The sequence below is a fragment of the Caretta caretta genome, chromosome 12 (genome assembly GCF_965140235.1).
Source record: "Caretta caretta isolate rCarCar2 chromosome 12, rCarCar1.hap1, whole genome shotgun sequence".
Taxonomy (NCBI): Eukaryota; Metazoa; Chordata; order Testudines; family Cheloniidae; genus Caretta; species Caretta caretta.
This window is the reverse complement of record NC_134217.1, coordinates 21,325,500-21,340,495: the sequence shown is the minus strand read 5'-3', so window position 1 is coordinate 21,340,495 and position 14,996 is coordinate 21,325,500. Positions and strand designations below refer to the sequence as shown.

At 48.1% G+C, this 14,996-nt stretch overlaps 1 protein-coding gene across 1 annotated transcript; it reads right to left on the bottom strand.

The window, feature by feature from the left end:
• Window positions 1-8,813: 8,813 nt before the first annotated feature.
• LOC142068675 (uncharacterized) lies at window positions 8,814-14,611 on the bottom strand. Its single transcript, XM_075118445.1, has 3 exons — window positions 13,834-14,611; window positions 13,237-13,446; window positions 8,814-8,977 (listed from the first exon to the last, which is right to left on the bottom strand). Exons 1-3 carry the CDS (start codon window positions 14,411-14,413, stop codon window positions 8,814-8,816), a joined length of 954 nt encoding a protein of 317 aa, XP_074974546.1. The 5' UTR covers window positions 14,414-14,611.
• Window positions 14,612-14,996: the final 385 nt, after the last annotated feature.

Here is a 14,996-nt window from a genome sequence, read left to right as displayed (position 1 = left end):
TATATTTGGGCAGCTATGGATGTGGAGAGATTTCTTGGAGCCCTTTGAATGACCATGATGCTTACATACACATTCTTCAGAAAGCAGCTCACTAGCAAAAGAATCTGTCCTTTCTAGTCTAATACTTTATGTAAATCTTGTATCCTTTCTAAATGCTGATACTAAATAGCTTCCTTTTAATCTGCTTAGTACCTCTCTTGAACATTATTAGAAATATCCCAATTAAGTAATCAACATTCTCATCAGGGGCTCACTGATACACAACACACAAAAACTATGGATATGGACAATTTTTAAATTCCTAAGAAAGATCCCTTTTTATTTCACAACTTGATCTTAAGGCAAACCAGAGCATTAAAATATTTTTAAAATTTAACATTTCAATCTTTCTTCAGTCATAATAAAGAACAAAAGCAGCATGAAGTAAGCAGAGGAGCCACAAAATGGGAAATGTATGTCACCAAACACTATTTTACATCTGTTAAATACAGTGAAAAAGCATGCAAACAGCTCCGTGTGTGCCAATTATGCAGACTTTTTACTAGTAGGTGTGCCATTAATCCATTGTTTAGAGTCCTCAAAATGTATTGCATTGAATGGTTTTGGCAACTGGGCCAATTAAAAGAGCATGTCACTTGTCAGAGTAGCAACTACATAAATTCTATTGTACTAACTGAAATGTGGGATCGTTTGCTGGGCCCTTTTGCATTTTGCATTTCATATGCCAAAGAAAAATGTTTTAATAGTGACAAACAGATGGTATGAATAATTTGCCAAAGAGGAACAAGAAACATGTCTCTGGGCCAAACTTTGTGTGGATTTATAAGCTGTGTAAAACCACTGTCATCAGTGGGACTGCATGGGGTACAATATAAGCACTCTAATTGCAGAATCTCTGTTACTGATGACTCGGGTCAAGTCTTTTGGGGGTTGCTTTCACTGCATTGTTAGCTCAAGCTATAACTCATGTGTTGCTCCTAACCCGACTCCCATCCACACACCAAAGTGCCTAGCTCAAGTTAAGTGGTGATTTAGAATCAATCTAGCTGGTCCACTTACGGGATAGGTTGAAGTTTGAATGCTGCTGGTATTGAATGCTAACGCCAGTAATGCAGTTGGAATGTAGCAAGTTACAAACACTCATCAACTGCTAAACCAATCACTCTGTGCTACTAATCCAATCATTGTGTAACTGGAGTGCTGTTCCACATCAAATTGAAATGAATATGTCCGAACATAGTACTGCAAGATTCCAAACACCACAGCTTACATGCTCACAATGGCTTCTATCAAATTAAGCAAGAGATTTCTACATGCCTCTCTTCACACAATTAGGCCCCAAACTCACAAAGATTTATGTATATAATCAATTGTACATGCTATGAGTAGTCCCAGTCATACTCAGTGGGTAAAGTTAATATAGAATATAGAAGTCAGAATAATGCTGTTCCTTAGGCCCTGCTCTGAATTCTGCAAAAGTGCCTTCTGTTTCATGTTTCTTTAAACATTACCACTGCCACATATTCCATTTCTATCTAGGCAGAAGATATTGTGTTGCTGACTGCAGTATGTAGATCCTAACTTTGCACTGATTTCAAGTGGAATAAAGAACCAGTACCTAAAAGGTTACAGCTGGTCTGCAGACTCACTCTGACCCAGCATCTTAATCGTATTCTGGTATCAACTCTTCTAATGAGGCCTCTTTTTGACCCCTTAAGGAGATTCTCTTGGTGGTTTTACTACTTAAAAAAAAAAAAATCTTCCTTGTTGCAGTTACACGCTAGAAGGGTCAATGAACTGGTAAACTTTGTAAAAATAACTGCCTTAGCTTTGCTAACAGATGCAGGAGTTCTCCCCAGCCCTCTCAGTTTCATTTTGAAAAATATTATTCTCTCTTCTTTCTGCCCTTCTTCTGAGAACCCTAAGGGGCTCAAATGGCACAACTTGGATGTGAGATCAATCTTAAAGGGCTACCATCAAGTCTGTTAATTCTAAAAATTTGGCCTACCTTGGGAGTGGCCATATAGTGAATGTTCCTACTCTTAGGATTCCAGGAATGTGCTTTCTCTATTCTACTTCCGCCGGGACTACTAATGTGTGTGAAGTTACTCGTGCTTGAGTGTTTTCAGGATTGGGGCCTAGATTTGTATCTCCTTCAACCTTTTCTTATTGCAGCTGTCAATATTTTTGCCATGTTTGTGGGATGACCGATAGAACAGTGGGACTACTCGGCAAGCTTCCATTGACCAGGAGTCTCTAGGCTATAAATGATCAAGTGGTCATCAAATAGAAGAAGAAAAGGGAACTGAAGCATCAACACATAACACTGTCATTGGCATGTTCAGTGCTGCCCTTTAAATCCCCTTGTGCTCCTTCTGTCCCACTTCTCTGTCACTAGAGGAAGATATGAGACTTCAGAGGCAACACCAACATGCTGATTCTTCTTCAGTTTAAACACTGTAATTACTATTGAAGTGTTCAGTTATAGAGGGTGACAAGATATTTGCTCAGTGTTACCTTATCTATCTGTCCCATGTTTGTCACCATATCTAAGCACCATCAAAATGATCAATCCTCAGAATCAGTGCTTCAGTATGAACAATTATTAAGGTAAATCCGTTTTTATTTGTTTCTCTCAAGCAGGGGAAACAATGGGCCTGATTCTCACTTAAAATACGGCTCCTTTTCACAGTACTGGCAATGTAAAGGGGCCTTAAAGTGGACTAAGTGTAATTTGTGGCCCATTTGCACCCACCAGAATGGTGTAAAGGAGCTTGAATATGACTGAGAATCAGGCTCTCAGAATCAGGCTTGGAAGAAAACAGAGAAATTAAACACTCATTTTTTGACCAGCTATTTTAAAAGAATTGGATAGACTACATGCTTTTTTAGGGAAAGGAACCTCTAAGTTTTCTATATTCTTTTCCAACAAGCATCTATAGAGGAATATCTGAAAGTGAAGCTAGCCCACTATTAATGTGTATTATATTTTAATCTTATTATACCTTTCCTAATAATGCATTAATATAATTTATTTTTATGGCACTGGTATGTGATAATGCTCTAGAAACCTCACAGAAAACATAGTTGCCTATATCTTAGTTCTTAGCCCTGGTCTACACTAGGACTTTAGGTCGAATTTAGCAGCGTTAAATCGATGTAAACCTGCACCCGTCCACACAATGAAGCCCTTTATTTCGACTTAAAGGGCTCTTAAAATCGATTTCCTTACTCCACCCCTGACAAGTGGATTAGCGCTTAAATCGACGTTGCCGGCTCGAATTTGGGGTACTGTGGACACAATTCGATGGTATTGGCCTCCGGGAGCTATCCCAGAGTGCTCCATTATGACCGCTCTGGACAGCACTCTCAACTCAGATGCACTGGCCAGGTAGACAGGAAAAGAACCGCGAACTTTTGAATCTCATTTCCTGTTTGGCCAGCGTGGCAAGCTGCAGGTGACCATGCAGAGCTCATCAGCACAGGTGACCATGATGGAGTCCCAGAATCGCAAAAGAGCTCCAGCATGGACCGAACGGGAGGTACGGGATCTGATCGCTGTTTGAGGAGAGGAATCCGTGCGATCAGAACTCCGTTCCAGTTTTCGAAATGCCAAAACCTTTGTCAAAATCTCCCAGGGCATGAAGGACAGAGGCCATAACAGGGACCCGAAGCAGTGCCGCGTGAAACTGAAGGAGCTGAGGCAAGCCTACCAGAAAACCAGAGAGGTGAACAGCCGCTCTGGGTCAGAGCCCCAAACATGCCGCTTCTATGATGAGCTGCATGTCATTTTAGGGGGTTCAGCCACCACTACCCCAGCCGTGTTGTTTGACTCCTTCAATGGAGATGGAGGCAATACGGAAGCAGGTTTTGGGGACGAAGAAGATGAGGAGGAGGAGGTTGTAGATAGCTCACAGCAAGCAAGCGGAGAAAACGGTTTTCCCGACAGCCAGGAACTGTTTCTCACCCTAGACCTGGAGCCAGTACCCCCCGAACCCACCCAAGCCTGCCTCCTGGACCCAGCAGGTGGAGAAGGGACCTCTGGTGAGTGTACCTTTTAAAATACTATACATGGTTTAAAAGCAAGCATGTGAAAGGATTACTTTGCCCTGGCATTTGCGGTTCTCCTAGATGTAGTCCTAAAGCCTTTGCAAAAGGTTTCTGGGGAGGGCAGCCTTATTGCGTCCTTCATGGTAGGACACTTTACCACTCCAGGCCAGTAACACGTACTCGGGAATCATTGTAGAACAAAGCATTGCAGTGTATGTTTGCTGGCATTCAAACAACATCCGTTCTTTACCTCTCTGTGTTATCCTCAGGAGAGTGAGATATAATTCATGGTCACCTGGTTGAAATAGAGTGCTTTTCTTCAGGGGACACTCAGAGGAGCCCATTCCTGCTGGGCTGTTTGCCTGTGGCTAAACAGAAATGTTCCCCGCTGTTAGCCACAGGGAGGGGGGAAGGTTGAGGGGGTAGTCACGCAGTGGGAGGAGGCAAAATGTGACCTTGTAATGAAAGCACATGTGCTATGTATGTAATGTTAACAGCAAGGTTTACCCTGAAAAAGTGTAGCCACTGTTTTATAAAATGTGTCTTTTTAAATACCGCTGTCCCTTTTTTTTTCTCCACCAGCTGCATGTGTTTCAATGATCACAGGATCTTCTCCTTCCCAGAGGCTAGTGAAGCTTAGAAAGAAAAAAAAACGCACTCGCGATGAAATGTTCTCCGAGCTCATGCTGTCCTCCCACACTGACAGAGTACAGACGAATGCGTGGAGGCAAATAATGTCAGAGTGCAGGAAAGCACAAAATGACCGGGAGGAGAGGTGGCGGGCTGAAGAGAGTAAGTGGCGGGCTGAAGAGAGTAAGTGGCGGGCTGAAGACAGGGCTGAAGCTCAAATGTGGCGACAGCATGATGAGAGGAGGCAGGATTCAATGCTGAGGCTGCTGCAGGACCAAACCAGTATGCTCCAGTGTATGGTTGAGCTGCAGCAAAGGCAGCTGGAGCACAGACTGCCACTGCAGCCCCTCTGTAACCAACCGCCCTCCTCCCCAAGTTCCATAGCCTCCACACCCAGACGCCCAAGAACGCGGTGGGGGGGCCTCCGGCCAACCAGCCACTCCAGCACAGAGGATTGCCCAAAAAAAAGAAGGCTGTCATTCAATAAATTTTAAAGTTGTAAACTTTTAAAGTGCTGTGCTTAAAGTGCTGTGTGGCATTTTCCTTCCCTCCTCCACCACCCCTCCTGGGCTACCTTGGTAGTCATCCCCCTATTTGTGTGATGAATGAATAAAGAATGCATGAATGTGAAGCAACAATGACTTTATTGCCTCTGCAAGCAATGATTGAAGGGAGGAGGGGCGGGTGGTTAGCTTACAGGGAAGTAGAGTGAACCAAGGGGCGGGGGGTTTCATCAAGGAGAAACAAACAGAACTTTCACACCGTAGCCTGGCCAGTCATGAAACTGGTTTTCAAAGCTTCTCTGATGCGTACCGCGCCCTCCTGTGCTCTTCTAACCGCCCTGGTGTCTGGCTGCGCGTAACCAGCAGCCAGGCGATTTGCCTCAACCTCCCACCCCGCCATTAACGTCTTTCCCTTACTCTCACAGATATTGTGGAGCACACAGCAAGCTGTAATAACAGTGGGAATATTGGTTTCGCTGAGGTCTAAGCGAGTCAGTGAACTGCGCCAGCGCGCCTTTAAACGTCCAAATGCACATTCTACCACCATTCTGCACTTGCTCAGCCTGTAGTTGAACAGCTCTTGACTACTGTCCAGGCTGCCTGTGTACGGCTTCATGAGCCATGGCATTAAGGGGTAGGCTGGGTCCCCAAGGATACATATAGGCATTTCAACATCCCCAACAGTTATTTTCTGGTCTGGGAATAAAGTCCCTTCCTGCAGCTTTTGAAACAGACCAGAGTTCCTGAAGATGCGAGCATCATGCACCTTTCCCGGTCATCCCACGTTGATGTTGGTGAAACGTCCCTTGTGATCCACCAGAGCTTGCAGCACTATTGAAAAGTACCCCTTGCGGTTTATGTACTCGGCGGCTTGGTGCTCCGGTGCCAAGATAGGGATATGGGTTCCATCTATGGCCCCACCACAGTTAGGGAATCCCATTGCAGCAAAGCCATCCACTATGACCTGCACATTTCCCAGGGTCACTACCCTTGATATCAGCAGATCTTTGACTGCATGGGCTACTTGCATCACAGCAGCCCCCACAGTAGATTTGCCCACTCCAAATTGATTCCCAACTGACCGGTAGCTGTCTGGCGTTGCAAGCTTCCACAGGGCTATCGCCACTCGCTTCTCAACTGTGAGGGCTGCTCTCATCTTGGTATTCATGCGCCTCAGGGCAGGGGAAACCAAATCACAAAGTTCCATGAAAGTGCCCTTACGCATGCGAAAGTTTCGCAGCCACTGGGAATCGTCCCAGACCTGCAACACTATGCGGTTCCACCAGTCTGTGCTTGTTTCCCGAGCCCAGAATCGGCGTTCCACAGCATGATCCTGCCCCATTAGCACCATGATGCATGCATTGGCAGGGCCCATACTTTCAGAGAAATCTGTGTCCATGTCCTGATCACTCACGTGACCGCGCTGACGTCGCCTCCTCGCCTGGTATCGCTTTGCCAGGTTCTGGTGCTGCATATACTGCTGGATAATGTGTGTGGTGTTTAATGTGCTCCTAATTGCCAAAGTGAGCTGAGCGGCCTCCATGCTTGCCTTGATATGGCGTCCGCACAGAAAAAAGGCGTGGAACGATTGTCTGCCGTTGCTCTGACGGAGGGAGGGGCGACTGACGACACGGCTTACAGGGTTGGCTTCAGGGAGCTAAAATCAACAAAGGGGGTGTCTTTACATCAAGGAGTATTTCAGGCAGGACTTCACGGAGGGTTCCAATAAGAAATGGTGCACCTAAGTTATCGTTCTTATTGGAACAAGGAGGTTAGCCTGGCCTCTGATTGATACATGGCTAGATTTACCTTGCTGCACCTTCTCTGTGAGTGACTGCAGTGTGACCTAGAGGAATGAGTCCCCTAGACAGGGGAGGGGGGGAAGCAAATGAGTACAAAACAAATCTGGTCTATTTCTTGTTTTGACCCACTCCATCTATCTTTTACATCTTTGGCTGGAAGCAGACGGTGCAGAAGGACTGCATGCCATCCACATCTCATGGCTGCTCGGCAGAAGATGGTACAGTACGACTGCTAGCCATCCTCATCTCTTGCCTGCCTGGCAGAAGATGGTACAATACGACTACTAGCAATCCTCATCTCTTGCCTGCCTGGCAGAAGATGGTACAGTACGACTGCTAGCAGTCCGTATCGCCTGCCCGCTCACCATAAGACGGTTCAATAGGACTGACTGCAGGACTAAAGAGAATGACCTGGTCAAGTCACTCCAAATTTAGTCCCTGCGCCCATGTCTGCCCAGGCGCTCCCAGCCGACGTGGCCAGGAGCACCTCGGACACGACGAGGACGACTACCAGTCGTATTGCACCGTCTGCTGCCAGAAGGCAAGGGGTTGCTGCTACTGTGTAGCAAAGCCGTACCGCGTCTGCCAGCACCCAGGAGACATAGGGTGACGGTTACCTGAGCGGGCTCCATGCTTGCCGTGGTATGGCGTCTGCACAGGTAACTCAGGAAAAAAGGCGCAAAACGATTGTCTGCCCTTGCTTTCATAGAGGGAGGGAGGGAACGGGGGCCTGACGATATGTACCCAGAACCACCCACGGCAATGTTTTAGCCCCATCAGAGTGCTCCATTGTGACTGCTCTGGACAGCACTCTCAGATGCCCGATTGTTTGCCGTTGCTCTGACGCCGGGAGGGGCGACTGAGGACACGGCTTACAGGGTTGGCTTCAGGGAGCTAAAATCAACAAAGGGGGTGTCTTTACATCAAGGAGTATTTCAGGCAGGACTTCACGGAGGGTTCCAATGAGAAATGGTGCACCTAAGTTATCGTTCTTATTGGAACAAGAAGGTTAGCCTGGCCTCTGATTGATACATGGCTAGATTTACCTCGCTGCACCTTCTTTGTGAGTGACTTCAGTGTGACCTAGAAGAATTAGTCCCCTAGACAGGGGAGGGGGGGAAGCAAATGAGTACAAAACAAATCTGGTCTATTTCTTGTTTTGATCCACTCCATCTATCTTTTACATCTTTGGCTGGCAGCAGACGGTGCAGAAGGACTGCATGCCATCCACATCTCATGGCTGCTCGGCAGAAGATGGTACAGTACGACTGCTAGCAGTCCTGTCACAAGGCAAGGGGTTGCTGCTACTGTGTAGCAATGCCGTACCGCGTCTGCCAGCACCCAGGAGACATAGGGTGACGGTTACCTGAGCGGGCTCCATGCTTGCCGTGGTATGGCGTCTGCACAGGTAACTCAGGAAAAAAGGCGCGAAACGATTGTCTGCCCTTGCTTTCACGGAGGGAGGGAGGTAACGGGGGCCTGACGATATGTACCCAGAACCACCCGCAACAATGTTTTAGCCCCATCAGGCATTGGGATCTCAACCCAGAATTCCAGTGGGCAGCGAAGACTGCGGGAACTGTGGGATAGCTACCCACAGTGCAACGCTCCGGAAGTCGACTCTAGCCTCGGTACTGTGGAAGCGCTCCGCCGAGTTAATGCACTTAATGCACTTAGAGCATTTTCTGTGGGGACACACACACTCGAATATATAAAACCGATTTCTAAAAAACCGACTTCTATAAATTCGACCTTATTCCGTAGTGTAGACATACCCTTACACTATGTATGCTGCCTTGTTTGGTTTAGTACCTGAAATTTGGATGGTTTATTTGTATGCTTTGTAGATTCTTCTGCCACCTTTGATTTGTGTTGCCTGGAAATTCCAGATTTTCTGCATGTAGTCATACCCAAGAGGAAAGCCTGATTCAAAAAAGATTAGCTTCACTTTGCTTTTTTCCTTATCTTTTCTCTGTAAAGGAGGAGAACTTCCTGATCATGTCAATAGATTAGCAAAGATAGTCCAGATAGCTGAATATCTTAAGGGCCTGAATCTCCTCTCACTTCTTCCAACTTTAATGCTGGTATAACTTCATTGACTTTGGTGATGATTTATACCTGTATAAGTGAGAGAAGACTCAGACCCCAAGGCTTTTACTAGGGATAATACTATGTTTGTGCTGCTTTTTAGCACCTGACATATATGGTGCCAAATTCATCACTCTAAGGGTATGTCTACACTACGGAATAAGGTCGAATTTATAGAAGTCGGTTTTTTAGAAATCGGTTTTATAAATTCGAGTGTGTGTGTCCCCACAGAAAATGCTCTAAGTGCATTAAGTGCATTAACTCGGCGGAGCGCTTCCACAGTACCGAGGCAAGCGTCGACTTCCGGAGCGTTGCACTGTGGATAGCTATCCCACAGTTCCCGCAGTCTCCGCTGCCCATTGGAATTCTGGGTTGAGATCCCAATGCCTGATGGGGCTAAAACATTGTCGCGGGTGGTTCTGGGTACATATCGTCAGCCCCCCGTTCCCTCCCTCCCCCCGTGAAAGCAAGGGCAGACAATCATTTCGCGCCTTTTTTCCTGAGTTACCTGTGCAGACGCCATACCATGGCAAGCATGGAGCCCGCTCAGGTAACCGTCACCCTATGTCTCCTGGGTGCTGGCAGACGCGGTACGGCATTGCTACACAGTAGCAGCAACCCCTTGCCTTGTGGCAGCAGACGGTACAGTACGACTGGTAGCCGTCATCGTCATGTCTGAGGTGCTCCTGGTCGCCTCTGTGAGGTCGATCAGGAGCGCCTGGGCAGACATGGGCACAGGGACTAAATTTGGAGTGACTTGACCAGGTCATTCTCTTTAGTCCTGCAGTCAGTCCTATTGAACCGTCTTATGGTGAGCGGGCAGGCGATACGGACTGCTAGCAGTCGTACTGTACCATCTTCTGCCGAGCAGCCATGAGATGTGGATGGCATGCAGTCCTTCTGCACCGTCTGCTGCCAGCCAAAGATGTAAAAGATAGATGGAGTGGATCAAAACAAGAAATAGACCAGATTTGTTTTGTACTCATTTGCTTCCCCCCCTCCCCTGTCTAGGGGACTCATTCTTCTAGATCACACTGCAGTCACTTACAGAGAAGGTGCAGCGAGGTAAATCTAGCCATGTATCAATCAGAGGCCAGGCTAACCTTCTTGCTCCAATAAGGACAATAACTTAGGTGCACCATTTCTTATTGGAACCCTCCGTGAAGTCCTGCCTGAAATACTCCTTGATGTAAAGACACCCCCTTTGTTGATTTTAGCTCCCTGAAGCCAACCCTGTAAGCGCCCCTCCCAGCGTCAGAGCAATGGCAAACAATCGGGCATCTGAGAGTGCTGTCCAGAGCAGTCACAATGGAGCACTCTGATGGGGCTAAAACATTGTCGCGGGTGGTTCTGGGTACGTGTCGTCAGGCCCCCGTTCCCTCCCTCCCTCCGTGAAAGCAAGGGCAGACAATCATTTCGCGCCTTTTTTCCTGAGTTACCTGTGCAGACGCCATACCACAGCAAGCATGGAGCCCGCTCAGGTAACCGTCACCCTATGTCTCCTGGGTGCTGGCAGACGCGGTACGGCTTTGCTGCACAGTAGCAGCAACCCCTTGCCTTCTGGCAGCAGATGGTGCAATACGATTGGTAGTCGTCCTCATCGTGTCCGAGGTGCTCCTGGCCGCGTCGGCTGGGAGCGCCTGGGCAGACATGGGCGCAGGGACTAAATTTGGAGTGACTTGACCAGGTCATTCTCTTTAGTCCTGCAGTCAGTCCTATTGAACCGTCTTATGGTGAGCGGGCAGGCGATACGGACTGCTAGCAGTCGTACTGTACCATCTTCTGCCAGGCAGGCAAGAGATGGGGATGGCTAGCAGTCGTACTGTACCATCTTCTGCCGAGCAGTCATGAGATGTGGATGGCATGCAGTCCTTCTGCACCGTCTGCTGCCAGCCAAAGATGTAAAAGATAGATGGAGTGGGTCAAAACAAGAAATAGACCAGATTTGTTTTGTACTCATTTGCCTCCTCCCCTGTCTAGGGGACTCATTCCTCTAGGTCACACTGCAGTCACTCACAGAGAAGGTGCAGCGAGGTAAATCTAGCCATGTATCAATCAGAGGCCAGGCTAACCTCCTTGTTCCAATAACAACGATAACTTAGGTGCACCATTTCTTATTGGAACCCTCCGTGCAGTCCTGCCTGAAATACTCCTTGATGTACAGGCACCCCCTTTGTTGATTTTAGCTCCCTGAAGCCAACCCTGTAAGCCGTGTCGTCAGTCGCCCCTCCCTCCGTCAGAGCAACGGCAGACAATCGTTCCGCGCCTTTTTTCTGTGCGGATGCCATACCACGGCAAGCATGGAGCCCGCTCAGCTCACTTTGGCAATTAGGAGCACATTAAACACCACACGCATTATTCAGCAGTATATGCAGCACCAGAACATGGCAACGCGATACCGGGCGAGGAGGCAACGTCAGCGCGGTCCCGTGAGTGATCAGGACATGGACACAGATTTCTCTGAAAGCATGGGCCCTGCCAATGCATGCATCATGGTGCTAATGGGGCAGGTTCATGCTGTGGAATGCCGATTCTGGGCTCGGGAAACAAGCACAGACTGGTGGGACCGCATAGTGTTGCAGGTCTGGGACGATTCCCAGTGGCTGCGAAACTTTCGCATGCGTAAGGGCACTTTCATGGAACTTTGTGACTTGCTTTCCCCTGCTCTGAAGCGCATGAATACCAAGATGAGAGCAGCCCTCACAGTTGAGAAGCGAGTGGCGATAGCCCTGTGGAAGCTTGCAACGCCAGACAGCTACCGGTCAGTTGGGAATCAATTTGGAGTGGGCAAATCTACTGTGGGGGCTGCTGTGATGCAAGTAGCCCACGCAATCAAAGATCTGCTGATATCAAGGGTAGTGACCCTGGGAAATGTGCAGGTCATAGTGGATGGCTTTGCTGCAATGGGATTCCCTAACTGTGGTGGGGCTATAGATGGAACCCATATCCCTATCTTGGCACCGGAGCACCAAGCCGCCGAGTACATAAACCGCAAGGGGTACTTTTCGATAGTGCTGCAAGCTCTGGTGGATCACAAGGGACGTTTCACCAACATCAACGTGGGATGGCCGGGAAAGGTGCATGATGCTCGCATCTTCAGGAACTCTGGTCTGTTTCAAAAGCTGCAGGAAGGGACTTTATTCCCAGACCAGAAAATAACTGTTGGGGATGTTGAAATGCCTATATGTATCCTTGGGGACCCAGCCTACCCCTTAATGCCATGGCTCATGAAGCCATACACAGGCAGCCTGGACAGTGGTCAGGAGCTGTTCAACTACAGGCTGAGCAAGTGCAGAATGGTGGTAGAATGTGCATTTGGACGTTTAAAGGCGCGCTGGCGCAGTTTACTGACTCGCTTAGACCTCAGCGAAACCAATATTCCCACTGTTATTACTGCTTGCTGTGTGCTCCACAATATCTGTGAGAGTAAGGGGGAGACGTTTATGGCGGGGTGGGAGGTTGAGGCAAATCGCCTGGCTGCTGGTTACGCGCAGCCAGACACCAGGGCGGTTAGAAGAGCACAGGAGGGCGCGGTACGCATCAGAGAAGCTTTGAAAAACAGTTTCATGACTGGCCAGGCTACGGTGTGAAAGTTCTGTTTGTTTCTCCTTGATGAACCCCCCCACCCCTTGGTTCACTCTACTTCCCTGTAAGCTAACCACCCACCCCTCCTCCCTTTAATCATTGCTTGCAGAGCCAATAAAGTCATTGTTGCTTCACATTCATGCATTCGTTATTCATTCATCACACAAATAGGGGGATGACTACCAAGGTAGCCCAGGAGGGGTGGTGGAGGAGGGAAGGAAAATGCCACACAGCACTTTAAGCACAGCACTTTAAAAGTTTACAACTTTAAAATTTATTGAATGACAGCCTTCTTTTTTTTGGGCAATCCTCTGTGGTGGAGTGGCTGGTTGGCCGGAGGCCCCCCCACCGCGTTCTTGGGCGTCTGGGTGTGGAGGCTATGGAACTTGGGGAGGAGGGCGCTTGGTTACAGAGGGGCTGCAGTGGCAGTCTGTGCTCCAGCTGCCTTTGCTGCAGCTCAACCATACACTGGAGCATACTGGTTTGGTCCTGCAGCAGCCTCAGCATTGAATCCTGCCTCCTCTCATCACGCTGCCGCCACCTTTGAGCTTCAGCCCTGTCTTCAGCCCGCCACTTACTCTCTTCAGCCCTCCACCTCTCCTCCCGGTCATTTTGTGCTTTCCTGCACTCTGACATTATTTGCCTCCACGCATTCGTCTGTGCTCTGTCAGTGTGGGAGGACAGCATGAGCTCGGAGAACATTTCATCGCGAGTGCGTTTTTTTTTCTTTCTAAGCTTCACTAGCCTCTTGGAAGGAGAAGATCCTGTGATCATTGAAACACATGCAGCTGGTGGAGAAAAAAAAAGGGACAGCGGTATTTAAAAAGACACATTTTATAAAACAGTCGCTACACTCTTTCAGGGTAAACCTTGCTGTTAACATTACATACATAGCACATGTGCTTTCGTTACAAGGTCGCATTTTGCCTCCTCCCACCGTGTGAACGGATTTTGGTTGAATGCCAGCAAACATACACTGCAATGCTTTGTTCTACAGTGATTCCCCAGTACGTGTTGCTGGCCTGGAGTGGTAAAGTGTCCTACAATGAAGGACGAAATAAGGCTGCCCTCCCCAGAAACCTTTTGCAAAGGCAGAACCGCAAATGCCAGGGCAAAGTAATCCTTTCACATGCTTGCTTTTAAACCATGTATAGCATTTTAAAAGGTACACTCACCAGAGGTCCCTTCTCCGCCTGCTGAGTCCAGGAGGCAGCCTTGGGTGGGTTCGGGGGGTACTGGCTCCAGGTCTAGGGTGAGAAACAGTTCCTGGCTGTCGGGAAAACCGGTTTCTCCGCTTGCTTGCTGTGAGCTATCTACAACCTCCTCATCATCATCTTCTTCGTCCCCAAAACCTACTTCTGTATTGCCTCCATCTCCATTGAAGGAGTCAAACAACACGGCTGGGGTAGTGGTGGCTGAACCCCCTAAAATGGCATGCAGCTCATCATAGAAGCGGCATGTTTGGGGCTCTGACCCAGAGCGGCTGTTCGCCTCTCTGGTTTTCTGGTAGGCTTGCCTCAGCTCCTTCAGTTTCACGCGGCACTGCTTCGGGTCCCTGTTATGGCCTCTGTCCTTCATGCCCTGGGAGATTTTCAGAAAGGTTTTGGCATTTCGAAAACTGGAACGGAGTTCTGATAGCACGGATTCCTCTCCCCAAACAGCGATCAGATCCCGTACCTCCCGTTCAGTCCATGCTGGAGCTCTTTTGCGATTCTGGGACTCCATCATGGTCACCTGTGCTGATGAGCTCTGCATGGTCACCTGCAGCTTGCCACGCTGGCCAAACAGGAAATGAGATTCAAAAGTTCGCGGTTCTTTTCCTGTCTACCTGGCCAGTGCATCTGAGTTGAGAGCGCTGTCCAGAGCGGTCAGAATGGAGCACTCTGGGATAGCTCCCGGAGGCCAATACCATCGAATTGTGTCCACAGTACCCCAAATTCGAGCCGGCAACGTCGATTTAAGCGCTAATCCACTTGTCAGGGGTGGAGTAAGGAAATCGATTTTAAGAGCCCTTTAAGTCGAAATAAAGGGCTTCATTGTGTGGACGGGTGCAGGTTTAAATCGATTTAACGCTGCTAAATTCGACCTAAAGTCCTAGTGTAGACCAGGGCTAATATGTTTCCATTCAAGTCAAGAAGTTACATCAGGGATGAATTTGGCCCACACTGTTACTGTATTCATTTGCTGAGGTAATTATGAGGATACCTGTGATAGTGTTAATGGTGAAATTGTACACACACACGGCACTAGATTTTTAAAAATCCTCCTAAACTTCTCTTGCAATTTTGCAAATGAACTTTTTAACATTAGCACACACAAACTGCTTGTGTGCACACAG

Excerpts from the sequence above, each read along its gene's own strand:
- LOC142068675 (XM_075118445.1), bottom strand. The coding sequence starts at position 14,413 with ATGCAGAGCTCATCAGCACAGGTGACCATGATGGAGTCCCAGAATCGC. Across the intron at positions 13,447-13,833 it reads AGGCGGAGAAGGGACCTCTG|CTGCATGTGTTTCAATGATC; the intron begins GTGAGTGTACCT and ends TTTCTCCACCAG. Across the intron at positions 8,978-13,236 it reads GAGGTGGAGGGCTGAAGAGA|GAAGTTCTCCTCCTTTACAG; the intron begins GTAAGTGGCGGG and ends TGACATGATCAG.